This window comes from Crinia signifera, chromosome 19 (assembly GCF_055691185.1).
Source record: "Crinia signifera chromosome 19, ASM5569118v1, whole genome shotgun sequence".
Lineage (NCBI taxonomy): Eukaryota > Metazoa > Chordata > Amphibia > Anura > Myobatrachidae > Crinia > Crinia signifera.
The window spans coordinates 3,246,005-3,270,504 of record NC_139226.1 but is presented as its reverse complement, the minus strand read 5'-3'; the positions used below and the strand labels follow the sequence as shown (position 1 = coordinate 3,270,504).

Sequence of the window (24,500 nt, the reverse complement as noted above, 5' to 3'; positions counted from 1 at the left end):
ACTAGGTAATATATAGAAAGTCCTGCATTACATGTCTGCATCTGAGTGTACCTAGGACTGTGTGACTAGGACCCAGGCCTGACACACGGTAATATAGAAAGTCCTGCATTACATGTCTGCGTCTGAGTGTACCTAGGACTGTGTGACTAGGACCCAGGCCGGACACTAGGTAATATATAGAAAGTCCTGCATTACATGTCTGCATCTGAGTGTACCTAGGACTGTGTGACTAGGACCCAGGCCTGACACTAGGTAATATATAGAAAGTCCTGCATTACATGTCTGCATCTGAGTGTACCTAGGACTGTGTGACTAGGACCCAGGCCTGACACTAGGTAATATATAGAAAGTCCTGCATTACATGTCTGCGTCTGAGTGTACCTAGGACAGTGTGACTAGGACCCAGGCCGGACACATGGTAATATATAGAAAGTCCTGCATTACATGTCTGCGTCTGAGTGTACCTAGGACTGTGTGACTAGGACCCAGGCCTGACACTAGGTAATATATAGAAAGTCCTGCATTACATGTCTGCGTCTGAGTGTACCTAGGACTGTGTGACTAGGACCCAGGCCGGACACTAGGTAATATATAGAATGTCCTGCATTACATGTCTGCGTCTGAGTGTACCTAGGACTGTGTGACTAGGACCCAGGCCGGACACACGGTAATATATAGAAAGTCCTGCATTACATGTCTGCGTCTGAGTGTACAGGCTCCTCCGGATTCTGCTCCATTTCCGGTGTGCTTTGTAGCCCATTGTGGGGCTTTTCCTCTCTGGTGTCGGCATCTTGCACTTTGTAGCATGGATTAACACGGCCATGAGCCAGCTGGAAGAAGAGGCTGCCACCTGTGTCAGCGTGGTGGTCTACCAAAGCCACGAGGCTGGGAAATTCCTTTGCGAAGTGCTGAGGAGAGAGGGGGTAACATGCATTGGTGCATTCAGGCGTCCTCTACACATCAGTCTATTACAGCAATGACATTTTGAATGAACAAAGTAAAAAAAAAAATTATTACTAATTATTATTATTTTTTTAAAAATAATAATTAGTAATATATAAAAAATATTATAATTATTACTAATTATACGGCACCTCTGCATGCTACGTACTCAGGCCTGATACTAGGTAATATATAGAAAGTCCTGCATTACGTGGCTGCGTCTGAGTGTACCTAGGACTGTGTGACAAGCGGTACTTGTCCTGCAGGTAGGTGATAGTCTGCAGCCTACCTGGAAGCGGTACTTGTCCTGTGGGATGTACAGTAAGTGATAGTCTGCAGCGTACCTGGAAGCGGTACTTGTCCTGAGGGATGTACAGTAAGTGATAGTCTGCAGCGTACCTGGAAGCGGTACTTGTCCTGTGGGATGTTCAGTAAGTGATAGTCTGCAGCGTACCTGGAAGCGGTACTTGTCCTGTGGGATGTACAGTAAGTGATAGTCTGCAGCGTACCTGGAAGCGGTACTTGTCCTGCGGGATGTTCAGTAAGTGATAGTCTGCAGCGTACCTGGAAGCAGTACTTGTCCTGCGGGATGTACAGTAAGTGATAGTCTGCAGCGTACCTGGAAGCAGTACTTGTCCTGCGGGATGTACAGTAAGTGATAGTCTGCAGCGTACCTGGAAGCAGTACTTGTCCTGCGGGATGTACAGTAAGTGATAGTCTGCAGCGTACCTGGAAACGGTACTTGTCCTGCGGGATGTACAGTAAGTGATAGTCTGCAGCGTACCTGGAAGCGGTACTTGTCCTGCGGGATATACAGTAAGTGATAGTCTGCAGCGTACCTGGAAGCGGTACTTGTCCTGCGGGATATACAGTAAGTGATAGTCTGCAGCGTACCTGGAAGCGGTACTTGTCCTGTGGGATGTACAGTAAGTGATAGTCTGCAGCGTACCTGGAAGCGGTACTTGTCCTGCGGGATGTACAGTAAGTGATAGTCTGCAGCGTACCTGGAAGCGGTACTTGTCCTGCGGGATGTACAGTAAGTGATAGTCTGCAGCGTACCTGGAAGCGGTACTTGTCCTGCGGGATATACAGTAAGTGATAGTCTGCAGCGTACCTGGAAGCGGTACTTGTCCTGCGGGATGTACAGTAAGTGATAGTCTGCAGCGTACCTGGAAGCGGTACTTGTCCTGCGGGATATACAGTAAGTGATAGTCTGCAGCGTACCTGGAAGCGGTACTTGTCCTGCGGGATATACAGTAAGTGATAGTCTGCAGCCTACCTGGAAGCGGTACTTGTCCTGCAGGTAGGAGATAGTCTGCAGCGTACCTGGAAACGGTACTTGTCCTGCGGGATATACAGTAAGTGATAGTCTGCAGCGTACCTGGAAGCGGTACTTGTCCTGCGGGATATACAGTAAGTGATAGTCTGCAGCGTACCTGGAAGCGGTACTTGTCCTGTGGGATGTACAGTAAGTGATAGTCTGCAGCGTACCTGGAAGCGGTACTTGTCCTGTGGGATGTTCAGTAAGTGATAGTCTGCAGCGTACCTGGAAGCGGTACTTGTCCTGTGGGATGTTCAGTAAGTGATAGTCTGCAGCGTACCTGGAAGCGGTACTTGTCCTGTGGGATGTTCAGTAAGTGATAGTCTGCAGCGTACCTGGAAGCGGTACTTGTCCTGCGGGATGTTCAGTAAGTGATAGTCTGCAGCGTACCTGGAAGCGGTACTTGTCCTGCGGGATGTACAGTAAGTGATAGTCTGCAGCGTACCTGGAAGCGGTACTTGTCCTGCGGGATGTACAGTAAGTGATAGTCTGCAGCGTACCTGGAAGCGGTACTTGTCCTGCGGGATGTACAGTAAGTGATAGTCTGCAGCGTACCTGGAAACGGTACTTGTCCTGCGGGATATACAGTAAGTGATAGTCTGCAGCCTACCTGGAAGCGGTACTTGTCCTGTGGGATGTACAGTAAGTGATAGTCTGCAGCGTACCTGGAAGCGGTACTTGTCCTGCGGGATGTACAGTAAGTGATAGTCTGCAGCGTACCTGGAAGCGGTACTTGTCCTGCGGGATATACAGTAAGTGATAGTCTGCAGCGTACCTGGAAGCGGTACTTGTCCTGTGGGATGTACAGTAAGTGATAGTCTGCAGCGTACCTGGAAGCGGTACTTGTCCTGTGGGATGTACAGTAAGTGATAGTCTGCAGCGTACCTGGAAGCGGTACTTGTCCTGTGGGATGTACAGTAAGTGATAGTCTGCAGCGTACCTGGAAGCGGTATGTTAAAACTGAAATAACGCATCAATAATTATATACTTTTGTTATACTCTGTTTTCTCAAATATTGTTATTTATTGCTGCAGGTGGCGTTAGCTTGTTGCACAAGGTACTAGCCACGCCGTATGAGGCCTACCCTTTGCGCTAAGCAGCAGGTGTTTGTTAGAAGCAGCAGCCATTTTGTTGAACCATGACTTGCATAAATATTATAAAATGGCTGATCATTCAGAACAGAGCTGTAAAAGTGATTTCTTATAGAATATTGTTTTTGGTTTTAGAAGCTTAAGAATGTGATGTTGACAGTATAATGTAGCAAGGACAGGAAGCTAGTCTCCACAAACTGAATAAGATGGGAACAAGGCCACACATGCGTAGACCCACAAGGCCACTGAAGTTGGGTGTTGGGTTAATTATGACATCATGATTGAAAGCAGAGCTTGCCAATAAGACTCAATGCTTATGAGTAATTAATTAATTAATGTGATAAAGGTTTAAATATCAGAGTGATAGAGGGAGGAAGAAAGGCATTTGAGGAAGAACACGCAAGCACGGGGGGCTGGAGGTAATTATGAAGGAGGTTTAATCATGGCTGATCACTGTCCTTGAAAGGTGTCCATTTTGATTTGATATAGAATTGCTGTTTAAGTATTAGCTAATCAATTTTATGTTTCTTGTGTTAGTCTGCATTTGCAAATACCTGTAATGAAGCTATTCTTTAAGTAAAGCATTGTCATACCTTTTATAACAAGGTTGTGTGGGTGTGCAATCATTTCAGCGTTGCCGTTATATTTAAAGGTAATAAAGTAAATATATTTGGTTTGGGTTATTAATCATATCTAATCTTATCAGATAAATATCTGTTTTATCAGTTGGAGGCCCCAGCGAGATTCAATGATGTTGGTTTTCACATTTTATCAGTTGAGAAAATCAAAGTTTGAAAAAAAAAAAAAAAAAACATTTGCTATTTAAAAAATAAATAAATAAAAAAAATGTGTAGAAAAAATTGTAAAGTCGGTGCATTTTTGTACCCTTATCTTTCTCAACATCTGTTAAGGTGTGGTAATCCATATTACTTGAAACAAATCTCTGCGTTATCAGTTATTCGCTCTTTAATTATAAAACAAATAGATCGTAATTTAAGGCATGGAAAGACAACGCTGCATTTTGCAGACTGTCAGCTTGCTAAACCCCCCTGCATCGCCCATTTCTTCTCTGTGTCAGAGAATAGATAAGGAGAGCAGCGAGAAACTTGGCAAGAAGTTGTAAACAACATTGCTTGGGTCAGGAAGAGTATTTCTTTAGTTTATTTGCAAAGCATGCAGACTATAGCAAGCATATTGGTATAAAGGTTATGCTGGCAATAAATTTTCTACTTTTTAAAAAAAAAAAATATTCTTTAAATGACAGTATTTTTTTGTTTGTTTTTATTTTTTGACCGCGGTTGGATTGTTTGGTGTATATTGTCTGCTGAGGATATTGCTGAAGTAACTAATCTGTAGCGGTTGTTTTGATAATTAGAGTTCTTTGTTTGTCCAATCTATAAATTTTAAAGAAGTTGCATATATTTGTTGTAGGTTTTCCCGTGCTTATAATTTGGTGATTAGAGATAGGAGATTGTGCATTTACGTTTCTTTCTGGTTGTCTGGCCAGCAACATGTGGAAGAAATGGAATGCATGATTTATCCATAATCTGTATTGTTTGGAAACCCTCGGATTGTCTACTGTATATGGTTTATATAAGAAAATGTTAATAAATAATTAAGTATACGTTGCATTGTTAGAGCTAGCAAGCAGTCTGATTACAATAACAGTTTGAGCTAATTTCTTTATATCCATAGACAGAGGTCCGTTAAAATACAGAGTTTAAAGGAGTAGACGCTAATATTGTAAGCCAAGTAACAGTTCATTTTTACCACCAGAATAAATAAAGTTAATTGGAATATTGTTTATAACAAAGAAAGTAAGATCGAGTTTATCTCATTGTAAAGTTTTTTTTTGATTTTTTGTCTTGCGGAGATGAAGTACGTAATGTAGGACTGATGTTTTTCTGCTATGGGTTTTTGATTTAATTTTTTTGGTTTATTAAACAAAGCAGCTGTGAGTTGGAAACTCTAAAGTGATGGATTCAGTTGATGTAATGCGAGATAAGGAGTTGTCCATGTTAGGTGAAGAAACAGGAAATGATCATGTGAATTCAATGTTTTTTTTCATTTAATGAGTAATATATTTTGGATAAGAAAAGTGATATATATCGATGAGATATAAGTCCAATATAACATCTATTTTTAAAGGTTCATATTGATATATTAGACCATGTTTTCTGTTTGCAATTTCTGTTGCCTATTTGCTTAATCTGGATACATATATTGAATAAGATATACCTTGAGTAATGCGCAGATAAATCCTGGGTTTATTTTTATTCTTATGAATGGAAGGTAATCAGTGATAACTGACTCAAGGCTGTGGGGTTTTCTTTAAGCCAATTTTTGTTTTGTTTTTGATTTGTGTTAATTTAATTTTGTTTGTTTTGAAAGGGGGAGGGTACTAAATTGATAGAGTATCTTAAGGGGTTAATACTGTGGCCACAGTTAGCTAGATAATCAAGGGAGATAGTGATCTAAGCGTGTAATGATCGCTTAGACAATGTGCAGATATGGTAACAAAGAATGACATATTGCATATAATTTTTTTCTGATTTGATGAGTTGATTTTTTCCTGTGAAGAGTGCTGACCGGTAGCGAGATTCACAGGGGGGTATCTGCCACCTACGTACAAGGTAGAATATATGGGGAAACATAATAAAAGAAGACAGGGTGGGGGTGGGACACGTGACTACTGATAACAGAGGACAGTAGATGAAACACCAGGCTGATAACAGAGATGGACAGTAGGTGGCCCACTATACTGATAACAGAGGACAGTATGTGGAAGGCGTAGGTGTGATAACAGTGACAGACACATAACGCAAGGTTAGGTTTTTTGGGGACATTTTTCATTTATTTTATTTACATTTTTGTCTTTGAAAGAGGTAACACCGTTTTAAGCATTTGTACGGGATCACAGAAAGTTCTGAGTATGTGACTAGTGTGAGCAAGTGAGAAGGAATAGAAAATACTATGCTGGTCATAGTTAGTTGGAATTGGCGATGATGATGCACCTGTGAGGTAATGATTATTGGATGAGAGTGAACGCGCAATGGTCTGGTGACAGGTGGTGAAAGCTTCAAGAATTGAGATAGTATATCCCACTAACCCACATATGTTTGGAAAGATTGTACTGTCCCACTGAGGGGTTAATTCTGTTCAGTGGGAAGTGAGGAGAGGTGATATTTCTTTTAGAGCCTTAGGGAGAAAAAAAAAATGGAAAAAAAAAAAAGAATAATTTTGAAATTTTTTTGTTTATTTTTGAAAAAGCAGAAGGGAAGAAGTTTTTTTTCAGTGATGAGGTGAGAGTAACATCAGAAATAACTCTGTAGGAGATTAAAGGCAGGAAATGGTTAATGGGATTGATAAGAGAGTAAAGTTTTATTCCTAAATGATGTGAAATATCCAAGGAGTGTTACAGAACTGTTTTCCATAACAAGGACATATAAACAATTATGTGTTAAAAGATCTTAGAATTGAAGATATTGTTTACCCTTTTGAAAAGGCACAATGAATAGATTAAAGTTATTGCAATGTTCTGTATGGGACAGTGATCAGCCATACCCAAGGATGACCTCCAGCCCCCTCCCCATTGCTTCCCTCATGTGATAATGTTGTTTTGTCAACATCTGTTTAAAAACTGCCATTTTTTTTTTTCCAAATGACAAATGCTAATATGATGTCTGAGCTTAATAATGCTATTGCTTTTGCTTGTTTTATTTAAATAAAAATCCCAGCCAATAGAGGTGTGACCATTCCAGAGAAAAGATTAATTTACAAATTGATGCATTTCATTTTGCACAGAAAAAGCAAGTGTTTAAAAAAAATAATAATATTATTATTATTATTATTATTATTATTACTGAGCCACTAGAAATTATTTAGAAAAAATATTGAGTCTGCAGGTACCTCTGCAGAATCCTTATCAAAGCCCTTATTGAAAAATATAGATTTTATAGTGATTATTATAAGATGCATATTGAGTTGCATTTTTATGCTTACTTATTTATCTGATTGCATGTTGCCACTTTACTAGATCCATTGGTCATGCATATGAGCCCACAAATAAGGAATGGAGGTCACAATTAGATGCAGCACTACTGGGTTCTGCTACTAGTAATCGCATTTGCTGCACAACTAATCATGATATTCTCTCAAATATTTGTAATGATTTAATGATTATTTTTTTTCTTAGAGTGGTTTGGAAGAAATTGTGTATTATTAACAGGAATCCATGAGAGACTGCTGTCAGAAGGCACTAACCGATATGAGGACCCTCACGGGGTTAGAGGATACGAGTGATGCTCATAGGGCATTAGCAATTAGTATTTTGATGAGTTTTCAACTACTCATCCTGTCACAAGTTTCTGAACATCTATGGACCACAAGAAATAGTTTTTTTCCGATTTTACAACAAAGCATATTATCTAATACCTATAGTAGTTGCAACATTTCGTTATTGCAGGTTATCTGCCCAATGTGATTATTCTTATTATTTTTTTAGTGTAAATCAATTCACTTTACAGTTATGGAAGTATTACAGTCATCTAGTTATTGGTTTATGATCTGCATATCTCTTACTATCACATAGCAGATAGTCAGCACTTACTACATTTATTTACAGCACAGTCCAATATACGTGGACTCAATTAAGCCAAAGTTTTATGGACAGCCCCACTATGTCCCACAATGAGTTGCATGATTGCTACCACAATGCTGATTCAATATGTTTATGATCTAATGATGTGTTTAAATTCTTTACAGGATTCTCTTACTGACACCTTTTCTATTACTACTACTAAATCTAACTGACACAGAGCTGGCAAAGTACAATATACTGACATCATTGCTTCATTTGAGGCTCTGAGACACGCACTGACAGAAACCACAGCACTGAATATATCAGATTTATCATATACCTGTCTTTACTGTAATGAACAACAAGCAGCGGCCTTGGGAGTTTGAACACATATACATGGGGGTTCACATAGACCCATCAGGTACTACAGTTGCACATTTGACCGAGTGGCATCTGCTTTACCAACATGTTTAAGGACTGTGGCGGCTGCTGCAGCCTTTGTATAGAAATTACAGAACACCGCACACTATGTGTCTCTAATGCTACATCTTTTCTAATGAACTCTTCACGGACAAGACACATTTCCAGTGCATGGTTCTCTTGTTGGGAACTTTTGCTCCCAGCGCCACATGACCTGACCATTGTCAGGTGTGGTACGCTAAATCCTGCTACTCTGCTACCTGGTGGGACCCGGGAGTCCCAGAGGATGGATGAGAGGCAGGATTTAGAACATGATTGTGAGGAATATTTAAAGCAAAATTTCTCCAATTAGACCTGATATCTCTGACACGCCACTACCATCTACAAAGATTGTAGTTGTCACCAACAAGGAGACTCAGGATGGCCATATACGGGATATGCGGTAGTATTGGATTTAGAGATCCTCATTTTCCATCGTGAATTTGCTATGATATAATACGCTAATATCACAGCAAGTAAAGGAGCTCATTGAGGCTGTGCAACTCCCTGCAAAGGCAGTAGTTGTTAAGTGTCAAGCTCACATGTTATAAAGTGATCTTGTTGCACTTGGTAACAAAAATAAGATTGCCACTGTTGTGAATCACATCACTATACAATTTAATGTTTTTTTTAGCAGAAGCTCATAAAGCATCAACAGGAATGTGCCAATGGATGATGAATGGATGCAGTCAAAAGGCTAATGGCCTATGTAAAGATGGTGGGGGCAGACCAGTAGCTCCCCAAACCCCTCCTCCTGGCATATGCGGAAGCTGCCCATGGGATGACCCATGTAAGGAGAGAGAGGGCATGTATTTTGATTTCATCTTATGCAGAAAAGTCCCAAACTCATCTGCAAGAGAATGAACTCAGGAAAATTATTCCTATAGAACCATCAAACATTTCTCCTACCACTGGTCCATTCCTAAGGTTAAAAATATTTTATTATGTTATCTTGATTATAAGGAACATCCCAGCTGTCCCATGTACAGCATCCTTTACAGCAAAGAAATTTTTGAGAAGTTTGTGTTCAGATATGTTATCCCATAAGGTATATGGTATTAAAAAAAAAAAAAAAAAAATCATAGAGGTATTTGACAGGAAAGGTATTCTAAGGAATAAATCAATGTATGGTTATTGAAGGTTGGTTGCACTCACCATTCACTAAAAGGTTTTAGTCAAAATTGAACATGCACATTGAGAACACATTATTTAGGGTGGGTGTGGAAATTACCATGAGTTGACTTGAAGTTTTGTCTTCGGTTTTGTATGACATTCACACGACTCCTCAGCAGCCACTGAACCTGTCCCCTTATAAGATCATTATTTTAATTGATATATACATTTTTTGGGAGACCATCAATCCCTATTCAACATCCAGCAGCAGACTTGTCACTCTAATTCTCACATTATCTAAATACTTTGCCAGAAAAGCAAACAAGCTTATGAAGGGATGTTGTTATAAGGTCCAGCCTGGAGACTATGCAATGGTGAGAAAATTCTTACAATTAAATGTCTCGTAGATCAAAGGCAAGACCCGTCCCTGTGAAACAAACCGATTGAATTAATGCATCTCACTGCAAGAAGGTTTCCGACCTGGTGGTGATATCAGTTGAAAGAAATAGAAACTGATGCAGATAAATATTGTGACTGTGATTCTAACTTAATAAACTTATTTGATGATGGGCCTGTCCAGGGCCCCCACACAGACCAAGACAAGGTCCACGGAATCGGGGGACATCCTTAGTGGTGTCCCTGCGGGTTGTGGGCAAGAAGAGGTCCACGGAATCGGGGGATACCCTTAGTGGTGTCCCTGCGGGTTGTGGACAAGGTGTAAAACAATGATCCCCATGAGTGACCAAGTTTCCCATACAGTAACTAACTGAAGAAGTCATTTTTGTTTTTTTAAGTTTTCATCTTTTTATAGTGAATGAGGGTTACCAGGGATTGGTTGCTGGCAAGGACAGTGTGTATAGTTATCAAAGAGGTATTACTAGAGTCATGGTGGTGTATTCTACTTCTGCTTTTAAATTTAATCCCACAAGTATAGTAATAATCATAACAGACACACATATATATTATACTACTGATGCTCCCAGGTTTCGGTATGCATCAGAGGATGGTAATAAAATACTGATAGCCAATATGTTAAACTAATTAGAAGGTTTAAAATAAATATATGAGTAATAACATAAAAGTAACTGAGAACGCCCACACCAGAACCATTGATAGAATACATATAGTAAGGTATCAGTAAAGAAGAGGCATTCTAAGTAAGGATGGTAACAATGGTGCAAACATAATATCTACAGTATATGCAAACTGACATTTCTTCTTTAAGACGCTCATCATGAGCTGATAAAAAGAACAATAAGGTAAACTGATTGTTGGTTATATTGTCATCTACGGTATCACTCCGGTAATGTTGGGTTAATGGCTACTTATATTTGCAGTCAAATCAAACAACACTTAATTTTCTATGTAGGATTTACACAAGTGAATCTTATAAGGTTACTGACTCTCCCTAGGTTTAAAATTGGTAAAGAGTGTAATAACAGGAGATATTTTGGAGTACAACAAAACATGTAGTTATGTGACAGAGTTGGGTGTGCTAGTATAACATCTAAAAAAAAAAAAGGGGTACTCATTGAATTGTTTCTTATGATGTTTTCTCAAACATACTGTCTCATAAGCCATGGACATTACCACAAGGATTATAAGGTTTCTAAATGGTTACAAACAAGATCTATTGTAATAAAATTTAACTTTTACTAATTAATACAGTGGTGATTCAACATGAAGATTTGAAAGTAACACATGGTATATTAAAGAAATATACTTATTTACATTATCCCAAGTTTATAAAATTGTATTTGAATTTGTGAATATAATTAAAATATGGTACAAGCATCACAAATACTTAACGGATGATGACGTTAAAGGGAAAGTTGAATGAAATTATTTGGGTTAAAAATTAGTTTATTGAACAGGTGTGAGTGATGTGATTCCCTACAGTTGGTTTATTTGGTTGAACCCCAATAACTGGTTCGCATAAGTCAATGTTATATATGCTTTAAGAAGTTTAATGTTTTTGCCAAGATAATATTATTGATTTTTCTGTATACTAGTGAAATGCTTTAAGAAGGTTTTCCGATGTATTAAGAGAGAAACAAATGATGCGTTTTGCAAAAGATATGAACTTTTTTTGGAGAAGTTCAGAGGATGGACTGTTAAAACTGAAATAACGCATCAATAATTATATACTTTTGTTATACTCTGTTTTCTCAAATATTGTTATTTATTGCTGCAGGTGGCGTTAGCTTGTTGCACAAGGTACTAGCCACGCCGTATGAGGCCTACCCTTTGCGCTAAGCAGCAGGTGTTTGTTAGAAGCAGCAGCCATTTTGTTGAACCATGACTTGCATAAATATTATAAAATGGCTGATCATTCAGAACAGAGCTGTAAAAGTGATTTCTTATAGAATATTGTTTTTGGTTTTAGAAGCTTAAGAATGTGATGTTGACAGTATAATGTAGCAAGGACAGGAAGCTAGTCTCCACAAACTGAATAAGATGGGAACAAGGCCACACATGCGTAGACCCACAAGGCCACTGAAGTTGGGTGTTGGGTTAATTATGACATCATGATTGAAAGCAGAGCTTGCCAATAAGACTCAATGCTTATGAGTAATTAATTAATTAATGTGATAAAGGTTTAAATATCAGAGTGATAGAGGGAGGAAGAAAGGCATTTGAGGAAGAACACGCAAGCACGGGGGGCTGGAGGTAATTATGAAGGAGGTTTAATCATGGCTGATCACTGTCCTTGAAAGGTGTCCATTTTGATTTGATATAGAATTGCTGTTTAAGTATTAGCTAATCAATTTTATGTTTCTTGTGTTAGTCTGCATTTGCAAATACCTGTAATGAAGCTATTCTTTAAGTAAAGCATTGTCATACCTTTTATAACAAGGTTGTGTGGGTGTGCAATCATTTCAGCGTTGCCGTTATATTTAAAGGTAATAAAGTAAATATATTTGGTTTGGGTTATTAATCATATCTAATCTTATCAGATAAATATCTGTTTTATCAGGTACTTGTCCTGTGGGATGTTCAGTAAGTGATAGTCTGCAGCGTACCTGGAAGCAGTACTTGTCCTGCGGGATATACAGTAAGTGATAGTCTGCAGCGTACCTGGAAGCGGTACTTGTCCTGCGGGATATACAGTAAGTGATAGTCTGCAGCGTACCTGGAAGCGGTACTTGTCCTGCGGGATGTACAGTAAGTGATAGTCTGCAGCGTACCTGGAAGCGGTACTTGTCCTGTGGGATGTACAGTAAGTGATAGTCTGCAGCGTACCTGGAAGCGGTACTTGTCCTGCGGGATGTACAGTAAGTGATAGTCTGCAGCGTACCTGGAAGCGGTACTTGTCCTGTGGGATGTACAGTAAGTGATAGTCTGCAGCGTACCTGGAAGCGGTACTTGTCCTGTGGGATGTTCAGTAAGTGATAGTCTGCAGCGTACCTGGAAGCGGTACTTGTCCTGTGGGATGTACAGTAAGTGATAGTCTGCAGCGTACCTGGAAGCGGTACTTGTCCTGTGGGATGTTCAGTAAGTGATAGTCTGCAGCTTACCTGGAAGCGGTACTTGTCCTGTGGGATGTTCAGTAAGTGATAGTCTGCAGCGTACCTGGAAGCGGTACTTGTCCTGTGGGATGTACAGTAAGTGATAGTCTGCAGCGTACCTGGAAGCGGTACTTGTCCTGTGGGATGTTCAGTAAGTGATAGTCTGCAGCGTACCTGGAAGCGGTACTTGTCCTGCGGGATGTACAGTAAGTGATAGTCTGCAGCGTACCTGGAAGCGGTACTTGTCCTGCGGGATGTACAGTAAGTGATAGTCTGCAGCGTACCTGGAAGCGGTACTTGTCCTGTGGGATGTACAGTAAGTGATAGTCTGCAGCGTACCTGGAAGCAGTACTTGTCCTGCGGGATGTACAGTAAGTGATAGTCTGCAGCGTACCTGGAAGCGGTACTTGTCCTGCGGGATGTACAGTAAGTGATAGTCTGCAGCGTACCTGGAAGCGGTACTTGTCCTGTGGGATGTACAGTAAGTGATAGTCTGCAGCGTACCTGGAAGCGGTACTTGTCCTGCGGGATGTACAGTAAGTGATAGTCTGCAGCGTACCTGGAAGCGGTACTTGTCCTGTGGGATGTACAGTAAGTGATAGTCTGCAGCGTACCTGGAAGCGGTACTTGTCCTGTGGGATGTTCAGTAAGTGATAGTCTGCAGCGTACCTGGAAGCGGTACTTGTCCTGTGGGATGTACAGTAAGTGATAGTCTGCAGCGTACCTGGAAGCGGTACTTGTCCTGTGGGATGTTCAGTAAGTGATAGTCTGCAGCTTACCTGGAAGCGGTACTTGTCCTGTGGGATGTTCAGTAAGTGATAGTCTGCAGCGTACCTGGAAGCGGTACTTCTCCTGTGGGATGTACAGTAAGTGATAGTCTGCAGCGTACCTGGAAGCGGTACTTGTCCTGTGGGATGTACAGTAAGTGATAGTCTGCAGCGTACCTGGAAGCGGTACTTGTCCTGTGGGATGTTCAGTAAGTGATAGTCTGCAGCTTACCTGGAAGCGGTACTTGTCCTGTGGGATGTACAGTAAGTGATAGTCTGCAGCGTACCTGGAAGCGGTACTTGTCCTGCGGGATGTACAGTAAGTGATAGTCTGCAGCGTACCTGGAAGCGGTACTTGTCCTGCGGGATGTTCAGTTAGTGATAGTCTGCAGCGTACCTGGAAGCGGTACTTGTCCTGCGGGATGTTCAGTTAGTGATAGTCTGCAGCGTACCTGGTAACGGTACTTGTCCTGCGGGATGTACAGTAAGTGATAGTCTGCAGCTTACCTGGAAGCAGTACTTGTCCTGGGGTGTCCTGTACACCCTATAAGGGATCACCCCGCACGGCGTGCTCATGAAAAGCGTAAACTCTCCGGGGCACTGCTGATCGCGCTGCAGTACGAATGCCCCCACACGGTCCTCCTTCAGTAGGGCAAGGCTTGTGTCCCTATATTGGAGAGAACGGATTACAACCAATGCGCATCATGTGTTTCAGCCCCTCCCACTTTTGTTGGTGTCACTGATGCGATTATATAATACAGGTTCTAGTTGGCCTCATTATCATGTGTAATGTCACACAAACCAATCAGAAAACTGCTATTTCCAGAGCGATACATGTGATTTATATCATACCGGCTATTTATAAATAGGGGTTCGATAATATGCTTCCACGTCCTCAGTGTCATATATTGGGCCCTAGCTCCTCCCATGGTGCCCGCATTCATGGTTACAGAAGCTGCAGTGGGAAGAGGGATATTTTCAGATCCCTCTCCGGTGTGTTTGTAGCCCCCCTCAGGTTGCTCCTCACCCAGGGCAATACACATCACGCTTCAGTCCCAACCTGTACTATTGTGCTGTAAATGGGTGAGGCAAGGTTGTGGACAATGGACAATTTTGAAATGAACGTTTAGCAATGGTCACGTTTTGGTACACGAATCTCTGCACAGGAGGCGCTGGTGCTGTTGTGTTTATGTAGATCTGTACAGGAGGCGCTGGTGCTGTCGTGTCCCCGCAGATCTGCACAGGAGGGGCTGGTGCTGTCGTGTCCCCGCAGATCTGCACTGGAGGCGCTGGTGCTGTCGTGTCCCCGCAGATCTGCACAGGAGGGGCTGGTGCTGTCGTGTCCCCGCAGATCTGCACAGGAGGGGCTGGTGCTGTCGTGTTCCCGCAGTTCTGCACAGGAGGGGCTGGTGCTGTCGTGTCCCCGCAGATCTGCACTGGAGGCGCTGGTGCTGTCGTGTCCCCGCAGATCTGCACAGGAGGGGCTGGTGCTGTCGTGTCCCCGCAGATCTGCACAGGAGGGGCTGGTGCTGTCGTGTCCCCGCAGATCTGCACAGGAGGGGCTGGTGCTGTCGTGTCCCCGCAGATCTGCACAGGAGGGGCTGGTGCTGTCGTGTCCCCTCAGATCTGCACAGGAGGGGCTGGTGCTGTCGTGTTCCCGCAGTTCTGCACAGGAGGGGCTGGTGCTGTCGTGTCCCCGCAGATCTGCACAGGAGGGGCTGGTGCTGTCGTGTCCCCGCAGATCTGCACTGGAGGCACTGGTGCTGTCGTGTCCCCGCAGATCTGCACAGGAGGGGCTGGTGCTGTCGTGTCCCCGCAGATCTGCACAGGAGGGGCTGGTGCTGTCGTGTCCCCGCAGATCTGCACAGGAGGGGCTGGTGCTGTCGTGTCCCCGCAGATCTGCACAGGAGGGGCTGGTGCTGTCGTGTCCCCGCAGATCTGCACAGGAGGGGCTGGTGCTGTCGTGTCCCCGCAGATCTGCACAGGAGGGGCTGGTGCTGTCGTGTCCCCGCAGATGTGCACAGGAGGGGCTGGTGCTGTCGTGTCCCCGCAGATGTGCACAGGAGGGGCTGGTGCTGTCGTGTCCCCGCAGATCTGCACAGGAGGGGCTGGTGCTGTCGTGTCCCCTTAGATCTGTACAAGAGGGGCTGGTGCTGTCGTGTCCCCGCAAATCTGCACAAGAGGGGCTGGTGCTGTCGTGTCCCCGCAAATCTGCACAGGAGGGGCTGGTGCTGTCGTGTCCCCGCAAATCTGCACAGGAGGGGCTGGTGCTGTTGTGTCCCCGCAAATCTGCACAGGAGGGGCTGGTGCTGTTGTGTCCCCGCAGATCTGCACAGCAGGGGCTGATGCTGTTGTGTCTCCGCTGATCTGCACAGAAGGGGTTGGTGCTGTCGTGTCCCCAGAGATCTGCACAGGAGGAGCTGGTGCTGTCGTGTCCGTGCAGATCTGCACAGGAGGGGCTGGTGCTGTCGTGTTCCCGCAGATCTGCACAGGAGGGGCTGGTGCTGTCGTGTTCCCACAGATCTCCACAGGAGGGGCTGGTGCTGTCGTGTTCCCACAGATCTCCACAGGAGGGGCTGGTGCTGTCGTGTCCCCGCAAATCTGCACAGGAGGGGCTGGTGCTGTTGTGTCCCCGCAAATCTGCACAGGAGGGGCTGATGCTGTTGTGTCTCCGCTGATCTGCACAGAAGGGGTTGGTGCTGTCGTGTCCCCAGAGATCTGCACAGGAGGAGCTGGTGCTGTCGTGTCCGTGCAGATCTGCACAGGAGGGGCTGGTGCTGTCGTGTCCCCGCAAATCTGCACAGGAGGGGCTGGTGCTGTTGTGTCCCCGCAAATCTGCACAGGAGGGGCTGGTGCTGTTGTGTCCCCGCAGATCTGCACAGCAGGGGCTGGTGCTGTTGTGTCTCCGCTGATCTGCACAGAAGGGGTTGGTGCTGTCGTGTCCCCAGAGATCTGCACAGGAGGAGCTGGTGCTGTCGTGTCCGTGCAGATCTGCACAGGAGGGGCTGGTGCTGTCGTGTTCCCACAGATCTCCACAGGAGGGGCTGGTGCTGTCGTATTCCCACAGATCTGCACAGGAGGGGCTGGTGCTGTCGTGTTCCCACAGATCTGCACAGGAGGGGCTGGTGCGCTAGTATCCCCGCAGATCTGCACAGGAGGGGCTGGTGCGCTAGTATCCCCGCAGATCTGCACAGGAGGGGCTGGTGCGCTAGTATCCCCACAGATCTGCACAGGAGGGGCTGGTGCGCTAGTATCCCCGCAGATCTGCACAGGAGGGGCTGGTGCTGTCGTGTTCCCAAAGATCTGCACAGGAGGGGCTGGTGCTGTGTTGATGATCAGTAAGGAGTTTTAGATGTGTCTATAAGCAGTAAGGGAAAAAGAGGTTCCCACCTGTCCAGGCCGGCACAGGACCACACTGCGTCCAGCAGCACCTCCGGCTTCTGCGATAGCTCCGAATGAATGCTGCTCTGGTTTCCTAGAAGACAAATAAGAGATTTGTCATGTGTTTCCCACAGTATACTCAGTGTTGGGCAACAATGGGTCCTGCTCATCCTCTCAGTACACATTACATGGAGCCGCCAATATACACTGATGTAACAGATATGGCGCAGAGAGTAAAGGTCCCCCCCCCCCTCACTCTATCTCTGCTCCCTCTTCTCTTTCTCACCCCTCTCCATCTTCCCCTCCCCTCCTCTCCTTCTCACCCCCCTAGTCTACTAGTGGCTCCCGTTATTACATACCTGCAGGCCTGGGTCTGCTCCTTTCCTGGAGGTGGGCCTTGAGCTTTGGACAGCGATAGGCTCCGGAGCGGAGGACCTTGCTGCGTATTGCTTTCTTACGTACCAATGTGGGAGAGCAGTATGGTGATTCTAATGATAAGCTTCTGGGGATGTCATCTCCGTCTGATGCATCGCTCTGAGGAAGAAGCGAAGCACAGATTGCAGTGCAGCAGATGTCAGGGAGGTCACATAGGAGGAGATGACCAGGATTAGTGTCATCTAGTGTAGGAAGGAAGGGTCTGATCCTGGAGATGACCAGTGAGTGGATGAGGGTCTAAGTATAATCTAGTGTGGAGAAGGGTCTGATCCTGGAGATGACCAGTGAGTGGATGAGGGTCTAAGTATAATCTAGTGTGGGGAAGGGTCTGATCCTGGAGATGACCAGTGAGTGGATGAGGGTCTAAGTAGCATCCATTGTGGGGAATGGTCTGATCCTGGAGATGACCAGTGAGGGGATGTGGGTCTTAGTAGCATCTAGTGTGAAGAAGATTCTGATCCTGGAGATGACCAGTGAGGGGATGAGGGTCTAAGTATAATCTAGTGTGGGGAAGGATCTGATCCTTGAGATGACCAGTGAGGGGATGAGGGTCTAAGTATAATCTAGTGTGGGGAAGGGTCTGATCCTGGAGATGACCAGTGAGTGGATGAGGGTCTAAGTATAATCTAGTGTGGGGAAGGGTCTGATCCTTGAGATGACCAGTCAGTGGATGAGGGTCTAAGTATAATCTAGTGTGGGGAAGGGTCTGATCCTGGAGATGACCAGTGAGGGGGATGAGGGTCTAAGTATAATCTAGTGTGGGGAAGGGTCTGATCCTGGAGATGACCAGTGAGGGGATGAGGGTCTAAGTATAATCTAGTGTGGGGAAGGGTCTGATCCTGGAGATGACCAGTGAGGGGGATGAGGGTCTAAGTATAATCTAGTGTGGGGAAGGGTCTGATCCTGGAGATGACCAGTGAGGGGATGAGGGTCTAAGTATAATCTAGTGTGGGGAAGGGTCTGATCCTGGAGATGACCAGTCAGTGGATGAGGGTCTAAGTATAATCTAGTGTGGGGAAGGGTCTGATCCTGGAGATGACCAGTGAGGGGATGAGGGTCTAAGTATAATCTAGTGTGGGGAAGGGTCTGATCCTGGAGATGACCAGTGAGTGGATGAGGGTCTAAGTAGCATCCAGTGTGAGGAAGGGTCTGATCCTGGAGATGGCCAGTGAGTGGATGAGGGTCTAAGTAGCATCCAGTGTGAGGAAGGGTCTGATCCTGGAGATGACCAGTGAGGGGATGAGGGTCTAAGTATAATCTAGTGTGGAGAAGGTTCTGATCCTGGAGATGACCAGTGAGTGGATGAGGGTCTAAGTATAATCTAGTGTGAGGAAGGGTCTGATCCTGGAGATGACCAGTGAGGGGATGAGGGTCTAAGAATAATCTAGTGTGGGGAAGGGTCTGATCCTGGAGATGACCAGTGAGTGGGTGAGGGTCTAAGTATAATCTAGTGTGGGGAAGGGTCTGATCCTGGAGATGACCAGTGAGTGGATGAGGGTCTAAGTATAATCTAGTGTGGGGAAAGGTCTGATCCTGGAGATGACCAGTGAGGGGGATGAGGGTCTAAGTATAATCTAGTGTGGGGAAGGGTCTGATCCTGGAGATGACCATTGAGTGGATGAGGGTCTAAGTATAAACTAGTGTGGGGAAGGGTCTGATCCTGGAGATGACCAGTGAGGGGATGAGGGTCTAAGTATAATCTAGTGTGGGGAAGGGTCTGATCCTGGAGATGACCATTGAGTGGATGAGGGTCTAAGTATAATCTAGTGTGGGGAAGGGTCTGATCCTGGAGATGACCAGTGAGGGGATGAGGGTCTAAGTATAATCTAGTGTGGGGAAGGGTCTGATCCTGGAGATGACCAGTGAGTGGATCAGGGTCTAAGTATAATCTAGTGTGGGGAAGGGTCTGATCCTGGAGATGACCAGTGAGTGGATCAGGGTCTAAGTATAATCTAGTGTGGGGAAGGGTCTGATCCTGGAGATGACCAGTGAGGGGATGAGGGTCTAAGTATAATCTAGTGTGGGGAAGGGTCTGATCCTGGAGATGACCAGTCAGTGGATGAGGGTCTAAGTATAATCTAGTGTGGGGAAGGGTCTGATCCTGGAGATGACCAGTGAGGGGATGAGGGTCTAGGTATAATCTAGTGTGGGGAAGGGTCTGATCCTGGAGATAACCAGTGAGTGGATGAGGGTCTAAGTATAATCTAGTGTGAGGAAGGGTCTGATCCTGGAGATGACCAGTGAGGGGATGAGGGTCTAAGAATAATCTAGTGTGGGGAAGGGTCTGATCCTGGAGATGACCAGTGAGTGGATGAGGGTCTAAGTATAATCTAGTGTGGGGAAAGGTCTGATCCTGGAGATGACCAGTGAGGGGGATGAGGGTCTAAGTATAATCTAGTGTGGGGAAGGGTCTGATCCTGGAGATGACCAGTGAGGGAATGAGGGTCTAAGTATAATCTAGTGTGGGGAAGGGTCTGATCCTGGAGATGACCAGTGAGTGGATCAGGGTCTAAGTATAATCTAGTGTGGGGAAGGGTCTGATCCTGGAGATGACCAGTGAGTGGATCAGGGTCTAAGTAGAATCCAGTGTGGGGAAGGGTTTGATCCTGGAGATGACCAGTGAGGGGATGAGGGTCTAAGTATAATCTAGTGTGGGGAAGGGTCTGATCCTGGAGATGACCAGTGAGGGGATGAGGGTCTAAGTATAATCTAGTGTGGGGAAGGGTCTGATCCTGGAGATGACCAGTGTGAGTGGATGAGGGTCTAAGTATAATCTAGTGTGGAGAAGGTTCTGATCCTGGAGATGACCAGTGAGTGGATGAGGGTCTAAGTATAATCTAATGTGGGGAAGGGTCTGATCCTGGAGATGACCAGTGAGTGGGTGAGGGTCTAAGTATAATCTAGTGTGGGGAAGGGTCTGATCCTGGAGATGAACGGTGAGTGGATGAGGGTCTAAGTATAATCTAGTGTGGGGAAGGGTCTGATCCTGGAGATGAACGGTGAGTGGATGAGGGTCTAAGTATAATCTAGTGTGGGGAAGGGTCTGATCCTGGAGATGACCAGTGAGTGGATAAGGGTCTAAGTAGCATCCAGTGTGGGGAAGGGTCTGATCCTGGAGATGACCAGTGAGTGGATCAGGGTCTAAGTATAATCTAGTGTGGGGAAGGGTCTGATCCTGGAGATGTCCAGTGAGGGGATGAGGGTCTAAGTATAATCTAGTGTGGGGAAGGGTCTGATCCTGGAGATGACCAGTGAGTGGATAAGGGTCTAAGTAGCATCCAGTGTGGGGAAGGGTCTGATCCTGGAGATGACCAGTGAGTGGATCAGGGTCTAAGTATAATCTAGTGTGGGGAAGGGTCTGATCCTGGAGATGTCCAGTGAGGGGATGAGGGTCTAAGTATAATCTAGTGTGGGGAAGGGTCTGATCCTGGAGATGACCAGTGAGTGGATGAGGGTCTAAGTATAATCTAGTGTGGGGAAAGGTCTGATCCTGGAGATGACCAGTGAGGGGATGAGGGTCTAAGTATAATCTAGTGTGGGGAAGGGTCTGATCCTGGAGATGACCAGTGAGTGGATGAGGGTCTAAGTATAATCTAGTGTGGGGAAAGGTCTGATCCTGGAGATGACCAGTGAGGGGATGAGGGTCTAAGTATAATCTAGTGTGGGGAAGGGTCTGATCCTGGAGATGACCAGTGAGGGGATGAGGGTCTAAGTATAATCTAGTGTGGGGAAGGGTCTGATCCTGGAGATGACCAGTGAGTGGATGAGGGTCTAAGTATAATCTAGTGTGGGGAAGGGTCTGATCCTGGAGATGACCAGTCAGTGGATGAGGGTCTAAGTATAATCTAGTGTGGGGAAGGGTCTGATCCTGGAGATGACCAGTCAGTGGATGAGGGTCTAAGTATAATCTAGTGTGGGGAATGGTCTGATCCTGGAGATGACCAGTGAGTGGATGAGGGTCTAAGTAGCATCCAGTGTGGGGAAGGGTCTGATCCTGGAGATGACCAGTGAGTGGATGAGGGTCTAAGTAGTATCCAGTGTGGGGAAGGGTCTGATCCTGGAGATGGATTTGGCAGATGCTGAATGTGAGGAGGAATCAAGGATGACTCCTAGACAGTGTGATTGGGGGCTGGAGGAGATAGTGCCACCAGTAGACGGTGTAACTGTGGGGGATGAGGTTATGTGGGGGGTGAGGTTATGTGGGGGGTGAGGAGAGGATCACCTCAGTGTTACACATGCTACATATAGGAAAGTGTCGGGAACGAACTATTCACATGAACGCCACTAATACAGCTTATGGGTAGATCCGCCTGTCAGGCTGCAGGAGCAACAAGGCTAGGTAATGGTATCTGTCAGCAACGCTAAACAGCATGGGCCTGATACAGAAGTGGGTGCAACGGCCAAAGTACGCAACAATGCATAAACGCTAACATTCCTAAAGACTCCTACTCGGCATGCGTCCCATGGCACATATGCAGCAAGTAGCAAGGTGATGATATGCTAGCGCTCTACATACCCAAATGTGTGAGGGGGCTGCCGAGCTGCAGTGGTCCAGACTCCTAAACGTGCAATCACTAGAAAGATTGTAGCCCTGCGCTCTCCCTCTGATGTAAGGAATTTATGCAGGTGTAACCCTTATGCTCAGAAGGTGATGACACAGTGGATGTGTCAGGCCTATCATATTTATATACCGCACACATAACTCTCTGCGGCACTTATGTATTGGGCTGGACTGAGGCGGAGCCTAGGGGGAGGCCCACTTGACAGGGGTTGGAAGGAGCTTAGGAGTAATTGGGTAATAGGGGTTGGGGGGTACCTGGGTAATGACAAGGTAGGGGGCGGGGCTTAACAGGGTGGTGAGGTGGTATATATTGAGGGGATCACGTAGCCCTGGTCAGACATTTTGTCTGGAATCAAAAAGCTGAACGTCCTGGACGCTTTAGACGACTGTCTGGCTAACATGGCAGGCATCGATGCAGCGCTGGCCTCCTTGAGACAGGCGGCCGGTACGCAGGGAGAGGCCTGGTTACAGGAGCAGGTAGCGGGCCTCATACGGGGGTTGGGGACAGACGCTGACACGTCTGCCTCATCTGGCGCCCGGCCTCGGAGGTCCCGGCCTCCGGAGCGCCTTAGCCCTTCCTTCACCCCCAGAACCCAGCGCCGGTCTAGGAGCCCCACTCGGGACCCTCCAGGCTGTTCTGCGGGACGGACACTTTCCTCCCGGCAGGTTCGGTCTGGGAGGAATCCATCAGGACGGCGGGGTTCACAGCGCGGGAGGAGCAGCAGGAGTGACGTCGGGTCCCGGCGCGGCGGAGGATGTCGGCCGCACAGATGCCCAGCGAGAAGGCGGGGAGGCAAGCGAGGGGAGATCCGCAGTGAACGAGCGGCAGCCGGCTGGCTTGGGAAGCGCAGAAGAGCCAACACGCAGTGCTGCACCAGCAGGATCGCTGGAGGGTGTGCGCGCGGCTACCAGAATTACCAGACCAGATGAAGTGCCTGGGTCGTCCGGAGGAGATGGAGTGCGTCAGGAAGCAGGAGCTACGGCTGCTGGGTTCACAGCCCCCAGGCAGCCTGGTGAGTCCACATCTATGTCTTCTGCGCCCCTGTCAGTTAGTCAGGGGGGGGCGGGGGTAGGTCAGCAGAGTGAGGCTAGTAAGGGGATTATGGAGTTGGTGACTGGTTTTACTGAGTGGTTTTCTAGGGTGCGGCAAGGGGCAGGACAGTCGCCAGCGAGCGCGTGGGTCTCGCCAGGCAATGTTGTGGGCAGTGGCACTGCAGGTATTGCACAGGCTAGTGTGGAATCGGAGGCGGAAACAGTGCGGGTTAGTGATTCTGCTAAGGGTGAAGTATATGTTTGTTTTGAGGGGCCGCTGTGGGCCCACCTGAAGCAGGAGGTAAAAGACAAAATTTGGAAAGGGGAATATGTAGACATTTTTTCACTACTCCCATTGGAGCGCTTTAATTTGGACAGGCCGCGTAAGGAAGAGAAGAAGGAGGAGGAGGAACGTCGGAGGTATCGGCTGATACCAAGGACGTTTTCTAACTGGCTCCAGGCTTTTGCAATTCTGGCGAGTGTGATTGGGGAGAAAGCGCCAGAGAATTGCTCACCCCTTTTTTGCTATATGGATGCGATTGCGGAAGCTGAGAGGGTTTATGGGGGTCAGGCTTGGCTGAGGTATGATGAGCAGTTTAGGCAACGGAAGGCGGTGCGACCAAATATCAGGTGGGATCATAAGGATATTGGGCTGTGGCTAAAAGTAACAGCACCTAATCGGTTGGGGCAGCCCTTTCGGGGGGACAGGGGGGGAACAAGGGAAGGGGTCAATAACACGGCCATACAAAAGGGCCTATGTTTCGCATTCAATGAAGGATCGTGTCGCTTTGGAGCAAAGTGCAAGTTTAAACATGAGTGCTCATCCTGCGGGGGTACCCATGGGGCAAACAAGTGTTTTAGGGGAAGGTCGCGGGAGTCCACTTCAAAAGGGGGTGACTCCAATACACCTGGAAAGGATGCTGGGGTATCTGCATAGATACCCAAACAGACAGGCGGCGGCGCTTTTGGAAGGGGGATTTCGGGATGGGTTTAAAATACCTTCGGAGGTTGTGGCTACTGGGGCTTTTAGGGGGAATTTAAAATCAGCCAGAGAACACCCTGAGGTTGTGGGGGAAAAATTGGCAAAAGAGGTGCATTTGGGGCGAATGGCGGGTCCTTTTTCATCGCCGCCGCTGGCTGATTTGGGGGTAGTACCCAAAAAGGAGGTGAATAAGTTTCGCCTCATACATCACTTGTCATTTCCAAAGGGGGCGTCGGTCAATGATGGTATTGACCCTGACATTTGTTCAGTGGTTTATACGTCATTTGATGCGGCGGTTCAGTGGGTGAAGTATTTTGGGAAAGGGGCC

The 24,500-nt window shown here is 46.2% G+C and overlaps 1 protein-coding gene across 1 annotated transcript in view; it reads right to left on the bottom strand.

Moving 5' to 3' along the window:
* Positions 1–604: 604 nt before the first annotated feature.
* SH2D5 (SH2 domain containing 5) overlaps positions 605–24,500 on the bottom strand; it is a 63,610-nt gene continuing 39,714 nt past the window's right edge. The window contains exons 6-9 of the mRNA XM_083161805.1: positions 17,522–17,696; positions 17,172–17,256; positions 14,289–14,448; positions 605–908 (exon numbers count right to left, since the gene is read on the bottom strand). Coding sequence (XP_083017931.1) covers positions 690–908; positions 14,289–14,448; positions 17,172–17,256; positions 17,522–17,696 — 639 coding nt within the window. The 3' untranslated portion in view covers positions 605–689. The remainder of the gene's footprint in view (positions 909–14,288; positions 14,449–17,171; positions 17,257–17,521; positions 17,697–24,500) is intronic.